This window comes from Canis lupus, chromosome 3 (assembly GCF_003254725.2).
Source record: "Canis lupus dingo isolate Sandy chromosome 3, ASM325472v2, whole genome shotgun sequence".
NCBI lineage: Eukaryota > Metazoa > Chordata > Mammalia > Carnivora > Canidae > Canis > Canis lupus.
In genome coordinates this window covers 75898094-75917263 of record NC_064245.1, presented here as the reverse complement: position 1 = coordinate 75917263, position 19170 = coordinate 75898094, and the positions used below count along the sequence as shown (strand labels likewise).

The following is a 19170-nucleotide window of genomic DNA, read 5'->3' as shown; positions in this document are numbered from 1 at the left end:
TGTGACTCAGGAAAGCAAAAGAAGATTTAGAAAATAGTCAATTTAAGACATAAATCAGCGTATGTGACAAAGATGACATTAGAAACATTCCACTAATATAATCATCTGAGAGCATGCAGAGCAAAAGCATAAAGGAAATAATTTATATTTTCAAAATCATAATGGAAAGAATCATTATAGAGCTGAATTTTCAATTTACTCTGGTATTTCTTTGGCTTTAAATGCTTCCTTTGAAATCCACTGGCATTTTTAATAGCGCATTTGTAACTAAAAATTGATTTTATAAAGGGCACTGATATGATTAATAATGATTTTTCCCTCTGTATTTTGAAAAATTTACATTAACATACTTTGGCATTTTGCATATAAGCAACATGCTGCAGAATTACACAACTATTTTATCTAGGTTCTTTTTCCCCCATTACTTTTATTTTGCTTCAAACAGGAACTTGAAAATAAATACAAGAAACATCTTTACTTACAATAGAAGTTTTTTGTTTTTTTTTGTTGTTTTAATTTAATTTTTTTGTTTTGTTTTTAATTCTTTGGAGATCTAACTATTTCTACTCACTTGAGTGTCTTTCCACTTGGTAATAAAGCTATTTTCTATGTCCATTTGTTTGACTTGGTCTTCTTTAACCTGTTTAAAATATAATTTGGGACATTCTAATAAAATACAAGGAGTGATGGTACTCGTCCTCACATAACTCTTCAGGAATTTAAAGACCAACAATTTAAAAATAAATGAGAATGGCCATTTTAATCAGCACAGGCCCATATAGTAGGACAGAAATAAAGTCAACATGACAGAGCTTCATAAAATTCAGAGCATTTTCTGATGATATTACTTCAAGCTGTGGATTCCATCAATGGAAGCTGTATCACTAAGCAACTTAATAAGCAAAGGGGCTAACAAATGATTCGCTACAATATTTATGTAAGTTGAGAGACAGGACTCATGCCTCAAACTGAAATCCTCATTAAGTGCATATGAAATATCCACCATGTAAGGTTAGAGTTAGCAAAACTACAAAGATAACCATTATTTTTTTTTATTCAGGTAACAGTACAAAAAATAGAAAATAAAGAGAGCATGTAAAGCCACATGTTATTTTTGTTCCTAATTCTTTCATTTCTCAGCATCACAATTATTGCAAAGAAGCTGCTGTTGATCAAAAACAGTGGACACATATAGAAAGAAAAAAGAGATCAAAGAGCAAAGAGAATCCAACAATTTTGGTGTCCATTCCTATATAAAATAAGATACAAAATGCTTGTTTTTATTTTCCTAAAATAGTTTTTTTCCCTTTAGGAATCTTGTGATCACTTACTAAAAGAAGGTAAGCCTACATATAATAACCTATTACAGGGAAGCCCGGGTGGCTCAGCAGTTTAGCGCCTGCCTTCAGCCCAGGGCGTGATCCTGGAGACCCAGGATCAAGTCCCACGTCGGGCTCCCTGCATGGAGCCTGCTTCGCCCTCTGCCTGTGTCTCTGCCTCTCTCTCTCTCTCTCTCTCTCACATGAATAAATAAAATCTTTAAAAAATAATAACCTATTACATTAGCCCACTTGATTTCAACTAACATAGCCATAACCCTGGAAAACAAGAAGTCTTATACAACACCATTTAACAGAGGGCCCCAAAAGTTAGTACTCTGACAGTGGTAATTAAGATGCCAGTGGTAATCAAGTGATGAAACTGGAGCTTTGATCCAGATCCCTTAAATTCTCCCCCACCCCCATATTCAAACCCTGGGCTTATTTCCTCTATTTTTACTTCTTTCAACTAAGAAATCATCCTCATTCTGACAGTTTTCTGATGAAACATGAATATATTGACTTCATAAAATAGCAAACTGAAAGTCAAATAATTAAAACTGTTAACTTAGTAAAAAACCACAGGATATTATATCAGGATTTTATTCACTTCTAATTCAGACACTATAAAAAGAAAACACTAAAATGGATTCAATTGCAGAATTTATCAGCCTGGTATTTATTACTAAATTTGTGAAAGTCTAGATACACTTAATGCATACATATACTGACAAGGGAAAAAAGCCACAGAATCACCGTAAGTAGAAATATTCTGTACAAAAGACACCACCACATGGCTTCAAAAACAGCCAAAATTAAATAAATGGCTATAGCTTAAAAGGCTAGTTGTACCTAATATATTAAAGATCATATAACTATCCCTTATTTTTAGACATTCATAAAAACTTGATTATAAACATCCTAAAATATATAAATATTTTTTTCAACAGTAACATCAAAACTATTTTAACAAGGGCAGGATATAAAATATTTACCTCAAATATCTCAACATAATTGTTAATTAAGTCCTCGATTACATTCACTTCTTCACTAGTTTGTCCCTTAGTTTGAAACAAACAGGATGAAAAGACCAAGGCCAAATTATGCGCATTCATATGATTGATTTCTGAGCACTTCTGAACCCTGTTAGAGAAAAGCAAAACTCATTACAACACACGTCTATATGAAAATTTCACAGAACTTTAGTCACAATACCCATTTGTCATTACTTAGCACACACATACTGAAGGTGTCTAACGTAACAGGTATGGTGGTGATTTAAAGAAAAATGCACAGTTCTTTCTTCCAAGTAGTTTACAGTCTAGCTAAGAGCATAAGAAAAAAATAAAAGAAGATATGACTACAGGTTATAAAGCAGTGCAAGTCTGTTGATTGGAGGAGGGACTCACCATGTCCAAATAGTCACAGATAATGGTGCAATCTGAGGCTAAGGATTAAGATACACTTGCACAATGGTGGAAAATGACTAACGGGACTAAACCATAAATGAAAGAGGGGATAAGGGGCGTAGGTAAGTCGGAAACAAGGCAAGAGAGGTGAACTGGGAGGCGTATAGGAGAGAGCTCCAAATTCAAGATTCAAGGAAGAGCTGAGTTTTCCAGGAAGGAATAAATCAGGTGAGAAAATATTTGGCAGCATGTGTTTGTATAGTTATTCAAAATTGAATATTATCTTTCAAAAAGCAAACAACTTAAAAATACAAGTATACTTTTCTTGGATATAACTAAGAATGACTTTTTACAATGAACAGACATGACCAGAAGAATCAACTCTCCCCATGAGTAGGCTACAATATTTGTGTCTTATGAAGATCACTTAAAAGGACAACTGACCTTTGAATAACACAGTCTGAACTCTGTGGGTCCACTTAGATGTGGATTCTTTTCCATAAATACAGTATAGTACTATAAATGTGTTTTCCTTATGATTTTCTTAATAACATTTTCTTTTCTGTAGCTTACTTTACTATAAGAATATAGTATATAATAATACATATATCATACGCAATACGTGTTAATTGGCTGTACATGTTACTGGTTAGGCTTCTGGTCAACAGTAGGCTATTATTAACTTTGAGGGAGTCAAAAGTTATACATGGGTTTTCAACTGTGTGAGGGAGCAGTGCCCCTAAATCTTGCTTTGTTCAAGGGTCAATTCATACATGTTAAGTGCAAAGTCATTTAAAAAATACTACAGGCTTCACCCCAATAAAAGGAAATTTACATAGATACAAATGCACAGATGACACCTATAAATGACACACAAGGATGTATCTGTTGATGCTACTTGCCACTGACTATATATAATAGGACCCTGCTTAATTGCATAATTAGATTTATAAAAGTTAAAATACATACTAAAAAAGGAGACTAAATGTACCAAAGGAATAAAACAAGACTAAGTTAGGTACACTTGTCTATAAAAAGCAGAGATTCTAGTAGTTACAAAAAACAGTAAAAGGTGATGTAACAAACTCACAATAAAATACCAAATTGCCTAGCAGAGACAGAACAAGTGCAATCATCATATGTGATTTATAAGATGCAAAAGGAATTGCAGGTTAATAGAGGAGGGTGTAATAATTGTGGACATCCCTCTCAAAACCACTCCTGTACTTTTATCACACTAAATTATAAATATCTAGAAAATTTATCTGCAGGTCTGCCTGTGTTACTAGAAACGAAGCATCTCTCCCCATCAGGGACTCTTGCTTTAATCACACTGGAGTGTGTAATAAATATCTGGTGAATGGAATTAAGTAAATGTTAGTCATGGAGGAAGCGATCTGTTATCTGAGGCAGGAATGGAATTAAATGCTAAATCAACCTGACCTTATCCAAATCGACCTCTCAAACTTCTGACAACTCTATCAAACGTTCCCACCTTTTGTGAGACTTCCTTCCGCGATAGTATCCTCCTTTGCTACTCTTCATCTCTCTTCTCTTCCATTTCTGCAGCTGCCTTAATTTCTGGCATAAAGTCCACACTACACAGTTTTTTCCTTCCCTTCCTTTATTTCTATGCCGCACACCCGATCATTCCCAAGGATTCCTACTCAGCCCACTGAGTCTGTTCTCACACAGGCCTTCTCATTAGAAGCCCAAGGAAACGGTTTCCGGATTAGTTTCTCTGCATCTATTCTAATCTCTTCCCAATCAATCCCATTCATGGGTTATTGTCCCAAAACAAATTTGATCACTCTTTATGGCTTAAAGGAATAAAATATAAATGTTTTTACATGACCATCTGAGCCTTTCACAACCACCTGCCAGCCAACTACAAACTAGCTCATCCCCTAGCACACCTGTTTCCTAGAAAATACCCTCTACTCATTTCTCGTACTTATGTTTCTTTCACATCCTCCTCTTATACCCCTTTAGATGTGAAGCATCCCCTATATGTCAACACACGACAAATCACTCAATCCTTCCTCCTATGGTAAAATTTTTTATATTAAAAGCTGTCCCAATGTTGCTGTGTTTCCTAAAAAAATATAAAATGTCCTGCAGCACTCCTGTGCATTCACTCGGACATCCAGATGCTCAGGCTGGGAATGGTGGTCTTAAGACTTTTTGTCTTCCTGTATGCTTTTTTTTCTTTTAAAATTTTATTTATTTATTCACGAGAGACACAAAGAGAGAGGCAGAGACAGGCAGAGGGAGAAGCAGGTCCCGCTGGAGAGCCTGATGCGGGACTCGATCACAGGACCTGGGATCATAACCTGAGCCAAAGAAGCTCAACCACTGAGTCACCCAGGTGCCCAGGGGATTTCATTGTAAAACCATTTTCTTCACCAATCCTTCCATCCACTTACTCTCTGTCAACTACCAGTTGTTCTCTGTATTTAAGAATCTGGCTTTTTTTTCTTTTTTTTTTGGGGGGGGGGGGTCTTTCTCCCTGCCTCCCTTCTGTGTTCATTTCTTTCTTCAATTCCATATATACGTGAAAACATATGGTATTTGTCTTTCTCAGTCTGAATTGTTTAACTTACTATAACATCCTCTAAGTCTATTCATATTGCAAATGATGAAAACCTCAATTTTTTTTATGGCCGGGTAGTATTTCATTGTGTTTGTTTGCTAACTTCTTTATCCACTCATCTATTGATGGACACTAAATGTTGCTTCTATGACTCGGCTATTGTAAATAATACTTCAATAAACATAGGGGTGCATATTTTTTTGAATTAGTGCTTTTACTTTCTTCAAGTAAATACCCAGTGGTGGAATTACTAGACTATATGGTAGTTCTATTTTTAATGTTTTGAGGAACATCCATACTGTTTCCACAGCAGCTACACTATCATATCCCCATCAACAGTGCATGAGGGATCCCTCCTCTCCATATCCTTGCCAACACTTATTATTTTCTGTCTTTTTGATACTAGCCATTCTGACTAGTGTAAGGTGATATCTCATGGTAGCTTTAATTTGCATTTTTCTGATGATAAGTAATGTTGGCCATCCGTATGTCTTTGAAGAAATATCTATTCAGATCCTCTGCCTATTTTTAATCAGATTATTTGTTTTTCTGTCATTGATTTGTAGAAGTTCTTTATATACTTTGAATATTAACTCCTTATCAGATATATCATTTGCAAATACCTTCCCCCAAACAGTAGGCTGCCTGGTTTTGTTGATGGCTTCCTTTGTTGTACAAAAGCATTATATTTTGTGTAGTCCCAATAGTTTAATTTTGCTTTTGTTTCCCTTGCCCAAGAAGACATCTAGAAACATGTTTCTAAGGCAAATGTCAAAGAAATTACTATGTCTTATTCTAGGATTTTTATTGATTCAGGTCTCACATTTATATTTTTTGGAGTATAACTCTTTCACCTCATTGATTAAGTTTATTCCTAAGTATTTTATTATTTTTGGTGCAATTATGTATGGAATTATTTTCTTAATTTCTCTTTCTGCTACTTTATTATTAGTCTCTAGAAATGCAACAGATTTCTGTATTTTTGTTTTGTATCCTATGACCTTACTGAATACATTTATCAATTCTAGTAGCTTTTTGGTAGATTGATCCATTTTTAAGATATGATGGGAAATTCTCAGTCACATACAGAAAGTTAGCTATACTACTTTAAATTTAAGTAATAATGACTTATCTAATACCATGTTTGAAACGTCTAGGAAAGTTCATGAAACCACCCACCTGTACAGGTGTTCAATTACAGCTGCCAATGTTGCTCGGTTGACCCCTGGAAGAGTACGTATAAATGCTCCATACTTTTTAATTCTTTCCTTGTCTTCTTGAGTATCTAGAGGTTAAAAACGAAACAAAACAAAACAATTTTAGGCCTAAACTAATAGTCTGGATTATATATTTGCATTTTGACAGTATTTTAAAACAATATTCATTACTGTATTTCACTAAGTGATCTAATCAAGTTTCAACAGAATAAACATTTGAACTTCTTTAATTCTGGAAAAGCATTTACATCAATATTACATGGTTATAAGCTGTAATTCTAATACTTTCTAATTAAAAACAAAGCACTTTCAAAACCCAGGTTTGCATTTCATTTTCCACTTTATGAACTACTGAACTTCAACTAATAGGAATATATTCAATTTATAACTAAAATTGCAGTGAAAATTGAGAGATAAACCAAAATTACTTGAACTTTGGCTATGGAAAGATTTCACTGTTATTTGAAAATGACATTTCTGATTTTTTTTTTCTTGTGAAATCATAAAAGTCTTACCAAAACTATGAACCATCCCAAAGCTATGAATTGCATTACTCCGCAGATCCATGTACAAGGCCTTTTACCAACCCTGGCACCTCCAACTCCTTGGGAAAGGGAAGGGGGCAATGGAAGGAGTCATGTGTAGGCCCTGATAACTCTGACACAGACTGAGAGGAGGCTGGACCCTCTGTCTCTGTCACTAACAGAACTTAAGTTAGTTATAGAGAGGAAGATGAGAAGGAATTATACTCCCCTCTCCAAACCGTGGAAGTCAAATATATGGAGAAACTAGACTCAGGAACCCCGAAAGTTCCAGACTCTAGAAAATGTGTAATTAGGGTCTGATCTGACCTGCTAAGTCACAGGGGAAATTAAAGGCCATTCTTCAAATAAATAACTTGTGCTGATTTTGTAACTTAAGGGAATTGCACTTATATATTCCTTTGCAATTCCCAACTACCTTTGGAAACAAGATTTTTTGATTTTCTGCTTAGCCCTACCTATTCTATTCACAGAAAACCAGCAGCACATTAATGATTCTTTAAAAGTACACGGTCATTTATAAAGGGCATTAGGATCCCTGGGGAGGTAGAAACTCTGTGGTACATGTTTGAAGTATACTCCTATTTAAAACTGTAACTGATAGCTCTTTTATACTGATTAAGCCTGCTGATAAGGTCTATAAAAGTAAACATGATCATATAGACTTAAATGTGCTAGCAGGTGACTTTCTAAAAAAGGGGAAAATACCCAAATTATATTCACAGGACTATAATGGAATTGAATGAAGAATTATCAATACAGTACAATCAATACAATCCAAACAGTTACTCTCTTCTCATCCAGTTTCTAACTACAATGGTATGTATGTATTTATTTATTTTTTAAAATTTTATTTATTTATTCATGGGAGACACAGAGAAAGAGGCAGAGACACAGGCAGAGGGAGAAGCAGACTCCATACAGGGAGCCTGACATGGGACTCGATCCTGGGTCTCCAGGATTATGCCTTGGGCTGAAGGCGGCGGCGCTAAACCGCTGAGACACCCGGGCTGCCCTAGTGGTATTTATTTAATAAAATATAGTTAGTACTACCACACTTATAACAAGAATTCATGCTAGTGCAGCATATTTTCACAAATCTAATAAGGGTAAAATAGATATTTTCAAAGCAAAGCTTAAGTAATTTGAAAGTAAAACTTAAGATAGATTTCAGGTCATATAGAAAATACAATGAACTGTTCAGCTAGCCACAGACTTCAGACAATTTATTGGTGTTCTTAGAAAAAGAGACCATAGATAATATTAATAGGTGGTATGACACCATAAGGCATTCTTTGCCTCAATGCACAGGACCCAAGAGATCTCTCCTAATATGAGGTCATCCAGAAAGTTCCAGGTTATTCTTGTCAGATCCAACACAGAGCACTTCTGATAAGTCAGGGTGAGCTATGCTAGATCTAAAAGCAAACAATTTTAAGACTATCTGACCTAGTATCCAAAACCTTCTCCAAGTAAATTCTCAAAGAATTCACACGCAAGTAAAAAGTGAACACATTTCTCTTTGATACATGCTACTATCTACCAACTACCTCCTCCTGGTAGATTGACAACATGAAAGACATCTTGTCACAGAACCTGATAATTGAGCAAAAGTATATTTGCCTCAAATTTTTGATAACTGGTTTTACAATAAAGACAATTTGGAAGCCTTTATAGAGATGCTATAAATAATTTCATATTTATAAATTATGATAAAATCTTGAGACAAAAATAAGGGTGGCAAGGTAATTGGGCTTAAAGAGATATATTATCTGATTCCATATTTTATATCCCATATAATTATGCAATCAACTTTCTTTTTGATTAGAGTTGAACCTATTGATTTGAGAAATACCAGGAAGCAAATAAAGGGCTTCTGGACTGGCAAATTGTGAAAAGCTTTATTTTAATAACAATCCCATTCCCCTCTTACTGACACTAATATGGGTCATTCTTGGGATAGTTTTTCACCTGTGGATGTTTTATGACATAATTTCTACATTAAACTCTTAAAATATCATATTTACATTGAGATTAAATAAATACTTTAATTGAAAAAGCCTATTTCTCAACAGAGAAACATCATATAGTTAAATTCAAAGGTGAATTTTGCAAAAAATCATGATATATATTAAACATACAAGTGAGAAATGTATTAGTAAATTATAGTAAAACGTTCAATGAAAATTTTTTAATTAAAAAATGCAGACTGAAAATCATTTTGAAAGTACTATAGATACATGAGAAATGTTTGTGGTTCATTAGTAGGGATTATATATAAATTATAGGTGTGGGGACAAATAATACAAAATAATAAAAATGAAAATAGTCCTATTAGAAAGGTGAGATTAAAAGTATTGTTTAGGGATGCCTGGGTGGCTCAACAGTTGAATATCTGCCTTTTGGCTCAGGGCATGATCCTGGAGTTCCAGGATCAAGTTCCACATCGGGCTCCCTGCATTGAGTCTGTTTCTCTCTCTATGTCTCTGCCTCTCTCTCTCTGTGTCTCTCATGAATAAATAAAATCTTAAAAAAAAACAAAAACAAAAATAAAAGCATGTTTAAAAGGCTTCATTTTTGTAATGCTTTTGTAAAAGGAGTTATTTTGAATTAACAGATGTAAATTGAAGTTTTACTGAATCAACCCAGTAAGTATTTTAATAAACTACCTCTCTAAGATCATTTTACACTGTAGCAAAGTTGCTTTTTTTTTTTTAATTAATGAAGGGAAAATGAAGAAGGAAAGAGTTTAAAAATGTTGTTATGTACTCCTACATTGGTAGAATAAATGATAGAGGCAAAGAACCAATGGGGAAATGGTATAAAACCAATCCTATTTTACATCTTTCATTTTAATCTTAAAGAGAAATTAATAGCATACATGGACTTGACTGAAACACTTCCAAAGTTAAAGCAAACACTAAGAAATCTGAAAACTAAGAATTAGTTTAACACACTATTTAGCAATCATTACTATACGTTTCTTTTGAGGTAGATATAAACAAATATTGATATTTGCACAATTTCTGTTCTAAGCCATTATGTACATTCCTTTCAATATTCAGATTATCAAAGATTTTTAAAAATAATTATCAAATTAGAAGGCAAGCATTTATTATCTTTGGTATCATATGATTACCTAAAGCAGAGATCCAATATGGATAGAGCTCCTTAGTAAGAAGTGCATCGTCAATGTCAGAGAGGAAATTTTTCAACACCCCTGTCACATCTTCAAGCTGATGCTTTCCAGCTCTCAATTTAAAGCTTCTTGCATCCTTTTTGAAACTCTCCAGGAGTTCACTTATGTGCAAAGGATCACCATTCTTTTGATAGATATATTTGCACCCTAAACCTTTGTTAAGAAAAAGTTAAACAAAAAAAGTCAAAAATCAAAATCCACTTTAATATCTTAGAAATAGAAAATTTTTGTGTTGGGATATTGAACAAGACAAAATCATTAACCAAGAGTTGATATTAACATCAGGAGGGAAAAGGCTCCGTCACCCACTAATTTTAGCATTTAAAATGCAAACCTGATGAACAAAGTACTTCAACCTCAGCTGTTAGCAAGCCCCTGGTCAGCCCTTCCCCCAGTTTTTCATGGTACCACAAGCACCCTATCTTCACTCTGTCTCCCAGAATTCAAGCTTGTCTCCAGTTTTACCAATAAAAGTGAAGATCTTGGTATATTTTTTTTAAAGCTCTTGCACTCATATTTGTATATTAATTTCCATTCCACATTTTCATCTTCAAGATGAAGAGCTGAGTCCTCTCCTTTTTTTTTTTTTGGAAGGGTCAGGAAGAGAGAGAATCTCAAGATCTCAAGCAGGCTCCACCCCGAGCACAGAGCCCAGCATGAGGCTTGATCTTTCAACCCTGAGATCATGACCTGAGCTGAAATCAAGAGTTATATGCTTAACCAACTGAGCCACCCAAGTGCCCCAAGGGTCATCTCCTTTTCAAACTTACTGATTCATCAAGTGCCCCATATAAACTACCAGGAAGAGGAGGAGTGGTGAATAAGAGGAAGAGGAATAAAGAGTAGTGATGGGAATAATGATGATATAAACAACAACAAAAAAATAATGTTACCTTGTCCCCACCCTCTCCCAAGTCTCTGGTCTCTCCCCTTTCCAAAACCCACTGAGTTTCCTGTACTTATGCTTCCTACCATCTCACGCTCTTGTTCATCCTTGAATCACAATCTTGCTTCTGTGTCCAATCCTACTTTATTGGGACCATCTTCATCAAATATACCAATGACATCCTATTTTCTAGGTGCTTTTCTGTTTTTACTCAGTGAGTAAACACTGAATAAAACACTACAGTGTTTGACACTCCAAATAAATCCCCGCTGAAATTATTTTAATTCCATGGCTTTCATAACATCACAATATCACAATCCCCATATCTTTCCTCCCACCTCCTCTAGATGACTCTTCCAGTTCTCTATTTATACTGCCATCTAGTATTTACTAATGATTCCAGAAATCCATCCTCAAGTCTCAACTCTTCCTGACTCTCCCACAAAATTCTCTGGGTGACTGCATCCTATTTTATCACTTCTACTACTACATACATCTAGGTTTTCATTTCTAAGATTTCAAACATACACACATACACTTTAATATATAGATACTTTATAACATACATGCAACACACACACGCACACTATTGTCATGGAAAAATCAAAATAATCTGAGAAATTAAGTCTCCTGCCCCATTCACTATTTCACCTACCAATCCCAATATGTTCTTTGTCTTGTTCCTGTATCTCATCACATAGCAGTGCCTTCTCCTCAGTCCTTTATAAGTCAGAACTTTTCTTTCTCACAATGTTAAAACAAAACACGTCATATATATTTTTCATCATAACCTTGCTCTCAAAACTGTCCCCTTCTTTCCATCCCATATACTGTTATTTTTTGCACTCAATTCCTCACTACATTTTCACAACACCCTGCCCCTTCTCTTGTGTAGCCCTACAGCTTGCTTCCACATTGATAACAGCTTGTTCTGAGATACACGTCTGCTGGTGTTACCAACATGCTTAAAAATCTGCATACTACCTTCCCACAGCCTCAAGGGCATGAGTATATATTACAATGTTTCAGGCTCTACACAAATAAGCTTAACCCTCTTGCCTCTTATCGCCCATTCTTCTTTCATTAGGTTCTGACCACATTTAACTACACAAAGTTCCCTCAACAGACAACTTCCCTCATGACTCTATACATGGGCACACACTGTTCCTCCTCCTAGAATTCCTATTCCCTTCTTCTCCTAACTAGCTCCTGTTTTCTCTTAATCATGGCAGGCACTACATCTTACCCTTGAAAATCTCTATGACCACCCCTACTCTGGGTGAAATTCACCCTGTACCAATTTCTAAACCTCTCTACCACAGAATTTTGTACACTTGAGATGTAACTGCTCAGGGGTTTGTCTCTGACTCAAAAATCTGTAAAAATCCAGAAAGCAAAGATTATGTCTTATTCTCTGTATACAGTTAACTGCATGGTGACTAGAACTTAGTAAAAGCTCAATAAATTATTTAATGTGAGAATAAGCAACTATAAGCAACTTCTATAAAAACAAACAAAAAAAACTAAGTTTTTGAGATATTATGTTCTTAGTTGAGTGAATTACTAATAGCTAACTCAAGTTAACTGCATGTGAACTTTTTTTACATAATTTATCCCCAAAACAAACTACTATAATTAATTCAAAAAATTAAAACTCTAAAAATTTGTGAACTCAGTCAAGTTCAAACCTTGACACTATGAGCATAAAAAATGGCCTTCATATTTTAATACAAACGTCAGGAAGTTCAAAATAATTGCAACTGTTTAAGCTCTGAGTCAACCACTTGCATTCTGTTCATCACTAGGCATTTTCTTTCTTTCTTTCTTTCTTTTTCTTTTTTTATGATTTTATTTATTTAAGAGAAAAGGAGATAGCACAAGCAGGGAGGAGGGGCAGAGAGAGAGGGAGAAGCAGACTCTTCACTGAGCAAGGAGCCCCACTAGGGGCTTGATCCCAGGACCCTGGGATCAGGACCTGAGCAGAAGGCAAACACTTAAGCCACTGAGACACCCAAGCACCCTCACTAGGCATTTTGTAAGTGCATATGATATCTTCTCTTCTATACATCCTGGTAAAATTGAGGTTTTCCCCATGTTCTGCTCATTAAAAACAAAACAAAACATAAAAAGTCTTTCATTGGCTTTATTACTTTAATATGCAAGTTAATGTACCTTGTGCCAGAGTTACAAAGTAGTTTTAATGTATGAAATTTGGTTGAAAACAATCTAATGCTTAATGATTTTAAATTCAAAGAAACACCACAAAGAAAATTCTGATTTCCCCAGAGAAACATTAAATTGGATACACTAGAGCTAATAAAGTTATTTTAATCATTTCTCAGCTTAAGAAAGACCCTATGCCATTATGAAACTAACATGATGTGAAAATTCCCAATGAGGTTACACTCTTGCTAAAACATAATATGTGTGTAATTCATTTATATACCTATGAAATTCAAGTGTGCTAATAATACTTAATGGCTAATAAATGAAGATGATAACCTCCCTCCTCCTCCATTTTCAAATAAACAAATGATTACCATTGATAAGGATAATAGACCTAGTATCACAGGTAGGAACTTCATAGAGTAATAGCCACATAATGTGATAACATACATATTTACAGTAGATATACAATTCAAACATAGTAAATCTGAGTATCTATGATAACTGTACTTAGAATACATATGAAATAAGCAAAATACTTAAAATGGTACTCTCCCCAGAAGAAAATAAATTAATATACACATATTATAAATTTAATTTCTAAAAATTATTTTCTTCATAGCCTTTGTTATTTCTGACATTTTGCTCATATGAGTTTACTGTCAGTTCTCATACTGAATTCCATGATTCACAGCTTTGTCTTTTAACTTTTTACTCCCACTGCTGTATTTCCAGTACTAAGATCAATAGCTGGCACACAACAGACAATAAATAAGTTAACAAACTAATAACACATGTTTTACTGCAGCTCTCTCACTGATCACACCTTCTTTTCAAATTAAAACCACCCAAGGACACTTCTAATATTGAGAGAAGAAAAATTAAAGTTAATTGCCTTCCAAAATATAAGATCGATCATTTTACTTTCCCACATTTGTAATCTAAATCAATGGCACTTATCTACAGATTAACAGGTAGAAAACATTCTTATATTAAAAATATAGTTAACAAATTTCTATCTTTTATAGTATTAAGGAAATATATAACAGAAGAAATTTGAGGATTTAAAGGAATTTGAAAATAAACATTGAAGCATCAAAGCATACTTTATTTACTTTTCACGTATATTTAAAATATTATCATAGCATATCAAATTAAAATGAAGCTAGACCATGTGTCAACCAGTTGTTTTTTACTTGCAAGCTATTCATAAAAATGCCTGTTAAAATTATGTCAAACTACCACAATAACCATGATTCTTAATGCAAACAATGTGAACAATAGCATGTTGAATGAAATAAGTGCACACATATTTTGAATATATAGCACCAAAAAAATAAATTCTTTTACATATTGTTCACTTCTAAAGACATGCTTATTAGGCAACCATTTGCATTTCCCTAGATGTACTATATGGGCTTGTAACTTCTGAAAAATATAGTCTTCTACCTATTTTTAGTATGCATTTTACAAAATATTCTTTCAATATGGCATTTAAATTTTTTATGCATGTAAAAGAAGAAAAAAATAGTAAAAGTACATTATGTGATTTAAATTTTATTGGGAGAAGGAATGACATTTGGCTGAACAGTGGCTACATTTTTATTTTTCATTGATGTACTTACAAATATAAAGAGCTCTAATGCAGTCCAATAGAGGTACCACTTAAAAACTCTAAGAATGATACTATGAGTTCTGGGGGTTGAATAAAAACTCTGATACTTACCATACTGTGTAACAAATGCTATACAGCTGTTCACAATAATGGGAACGTCATTTTTGCTGAGCTGCTGATCCTGTAATGCATTACCATCTGTACCTGCTGCTTTTTCAATTGCAGTATGCCAGACTGTGAAATCCAACTTGGTATGCCCATGGATGTATAATGTTCTGTAAAGTTTAAAAGCATTTCAAATTATAATTTGGGTGTTTTAATTCTTGCTTCTAGACAGATGATCCTTACATCCATATAAATATGATCTTGTCTCAAACATGAGAAGAAAAACCCAACATCTACCACTAGCTTCCATTCAATCTCTCTTTTGCCTGTGCAGTCACATCTCTCCAGGAAGTACAGGTAGTTCTCTGAATTCATGCTCTCACCTCCCTTCATTTCCTGACCCCCTTAGATTTTGTTTCTGAATAACTGAACTGAAACTACTCTGGCCAGCATCATGGGTGACTGGATTTTGTGGCTACATTTTTCAAGATTTTAGAACTCAATGATTTCATTCCTTAAGGAAAAAAAATACATTTTGGCTTTTGTAATACAATTCTTTCTGGCTTTTCCTCCTATCTTTCTGGTGGTTCAATTTCTATACAAGCTCACTTCCTTTTCTGAACTTCAGTGCACTCCTATGAACTCCAAGGATTCTGCAGAGACATGTCACTCAGGCCAGTGATTTCATCCCTCTCTTGGAGGTGGTAACTCCCAAATCCCTACCTCCAGTTACAAATTTATCTCACAGATCAGATCTCCATATGACTGAAAAGCAAAAGCATAAAGCAGCCAAGAGACTGGAAAATGTAATCATCTCCCAAATTCAAATTTTCACTCTTACTTCCTTTGTGACCTTGGACAAGTTATGAACTTTTGGGGGGCCTCAGTTTCATCAGTGGCAAAATGAGGGTAATAATAGTACCTATGTCAACACTCAGTGAATGTAATATTAATAATTAAGTAGTAAGTCATAATACTAATTAATATTAATTTGGGAACACCCTCGTCTTAACGTGCCACAATTATCTCAAAACTTTCTCCATTCTCATACCAACTGGTACTAAAATTCTCCACTTATCCCACAGAAATTTAGGATTGATTTAATTGTTTTATTTATCTATTTATTTAGTGACAACATGCATGCAATTAGGCAGGGGAGAGGGAGAGATAATTTAAACAGACTCTACACCCACCACACCTGACTGGGAACTTAATCTCACAACTCTGACCCACCCAGGCACCTCAGGGTTAATTAATCTTAAATTGGTTCCAACCCCCCATCACTGCCTTGTGAATTCTGTTGATTCTTATTGCTGGATATATTTACTCTGCTTCCTCTTCATTCCGACATTGTTTGATTTCAGATCTTCACACTGCTCCTTAAGGTTGTTAAAATGCCTCCAAATAAACTTCCCCTCCCACTTCTTTGTTTTCCACTCAGGACTCTTTGTTTTCCACTCAGGACTGCCAAAATGATCTAATATGCAAAACTAATCTCCTTCAAGACTGGAAGAACTGATCTACCTCACACACAGAAACAGAGAGAGAGGCAAAATAAGGAGAAAGAGGAATATGTTCTTAATGAAGGAACAAAAAACAAAATCCCAGTAAAAGAACTAAACAAAGCAGAGATAAGCAACGTACCGGATAAAAAAATTCAAAGTAATGGTCATACCCCTAAACCAGCTTCGCAAGAAATATTAAAGGGGTCTCTCTCAGTGGAAACAAAAGACCAAAAGTGACAAAGACAAAAAAGGATCTGAGAAAATCTCCAGGAACAACAAAACAAGTAATAAAATGGCAATACATAACTATCATGGTAATGGTAAATATAATGTAAAGAAAGTGAGTCAACAACCTACATAGCTAAAATACAGTTTTAAAGACAAAAGTAGTAAAATCATCTAGGACTACATAAGTAGCCAAAGGACACATAAGATAATAATGTGTAAAATGTGACGTCAAAAACATAAAAGGCGGGGGGTGGAGTTAAAATGTAGTGCTTTCAGAATATGCTTGCACATAAATGACAAACTACTATACACTAAGGATATTATATATGAATCTCATGAAAACCACAAACCAAATGACTATAAAGCTGCACCAAAAAATGAAGAAAAAGGAATATAGACTTAACACTAGGAGCAAATGTCACCAATCATAAGGGAAGAGATGAAAGAAGGAAGGCACAAAAAAATTACAACACCAACAAGAGAAAACAATTCACAAAATGGCCAATAAGTACATATCTATCAATAACTACTTCAAATGTAAATGAACTGAATGTTCCAATCAAAAGACAAGGTGGGGTGCAGTGAGTGGATATATCCTTTATATATATATATCCTTTATACACACACACACACACACACACACACACACACACACATATATGCTGTTTACAGGAGACTCACTTTAGATCTAAAGATACAAACTGAAAGTGAAAGGATGAAAATGATATTCCATGCAAATGGAAATAAAAGAAAGCTGGTGCAGTAATACTTATATTACATAAAGCAGATTTTAAAACAACAAAAAATGTAACAAGCAGCAAAAAAGAACATTACATAATGAGAAAGGGATCAACCCAACAAGAGAGTAGAAGGCTTATAAATATCTGTGCACCCCCCATATGGACACCTAACTATATAAAGCCAATATTAAGACATAAAGGAATAAATTGACAGTAACACAATAATTGAGGACTTTAACATCCCACATACATCAATGGATAGATCATCCAGACAGAAGCTCAATAAGAAAACAACGTGTTAGAGAAGATGTACTTAATAGATATATACAGAACATTCTACTCAAAAACAGCAGAATAAAGTCTCTTCCAGTGCACATGGAACATTCTCTAGGACAATTCTCATTTAGACTACAAACTAAGTCTAAGTAAATTTAAGAAGACTAAAATCATTTCAGGCATGTCTTCCAACCACAGTGGTATTAAACTGGACATCAATCACAACATGAAAACTGGTGAAAATATAACCACACGGAGGCTAAATAACATGCTACTAAACAACCAAACTGTCAATGAAGAGATCAAAGAGGAAATTAAAAAATACACGGAAACAAATGAAAATGGAAACACAACAGTAAAAATTCTATAACATGCAGCAAAACCAGTTCTAAGAAGTTTATAGCAATAAAGAGCTGCCTTAAGAATTTATAAAAAAATCTTGAGTTAGCAATCTAACCTTACACCTACAGGAACTAGAAAAATAAGAACAAAGCCCAAACAATCCAATTAAAAAACTGGCAGAGGACCTGAACAGACATTCTCCAAAGAAGACCTTCAGATGGCCAACTGACACATGAAAAGTTGCTCAACATCACTCATCATAAGGAAATGCAAATCAAAACCACAATGAGCTATCACCTCACACCTGTCAGAAAGGCAAGTATCAAAAAGACAAAAGCAAGTGTTGGTGAGGATGGGAAACGGAGGGAACCCTCATGCACATCTGATAGGAATGCAAAGCAGTCTGGCTACGATAGAAAACAGTATGGAGGCTCCTCAAAATATTAAAAATAGAAATGTTATAAAATACAGCAATTCCACTTCTGGGTATTTATCTGAAAAAAAGATATGAAAACACTAATTCGAAAAGATATATGCACCTCTATGATTCACTGCAACATTGTTGAGAACAGGCCATATCACAGAAGCAACCTAAGTGTCCATCAACAGATGAATGGATACAGGAATGAAATCTTGCCATTTGTGACAACATGGGTGGATGGAGAAAGACAAATATCATATGATTTCACTTATATGTGGACTCAGAAAAACAGAAACTGACCCCCAGATACAGTGAATAATAAGCTGGTTGCCAGAGAGTAGGAGGGTGAAGGGATGGAGAGAAAGGGGGAAGGGTACAAACTAAGTAGAAAATACATGTACAAACTTCCTGTATTTAAATTAATGAGGGATCCCTGGGTGGCGCAGCGGTTTGGCGCCTGCCTTTGGCCCAGGGCGTGATCCTGGAGACCCGGGATCGAATCCCACGTCCGGCTCCCGGTGCATGGAGCCTGCTTCTCCCTCTGCCTGTGTCTCTGCCTCTCTCTCTGTGTCATGAATAAATAAATGTAATCTTTAAAAAAAATAAA

At 34.8% G+C, this 19170-nt stretch overlaps 1 protein-coding gene across 6 annotated transcripts in view; it reads right to left on the bottom strand.

Annotated features, from left to right (window-relative positions):
• The window catches only part of ARAP2 (ArfGAP with RhoGAP domain, ankyrin repeat and PH domain 2), a 191078-nt gene that overhangs the window by 57800 nt on the left and 114108 nt on the right, over positions 1-19170 (bottom strand). For 5 of the 6 annotated variants that reach the window (XM_025436964.3, XM_049108710.1, XM_049108713.1 and 2 more), the window contains exons 20-24: positions 15058-15221; positions 10220-10432; positions 6501-6606; positions 2315-2462; positions 572-640 (exon numbers count right to left, since the gene is read on the bottom strand). In XM_025436964.3, coding sequence (XP_025292749.3) covers positions 572-640; positions 2315-2462; positions 6501-6606; positions 10220-10432; positions 15058-15221 — 700 coding nt within the window. The remainder of the gene's footprint in view (positions 1-571; positions 641-2314; positions 2463-6500; positions 6607-10219; positions 10433-15057; positions 15222-19170) is intronic. The other variant, XM_035714086.2, reaches the window with a different exon arrangement.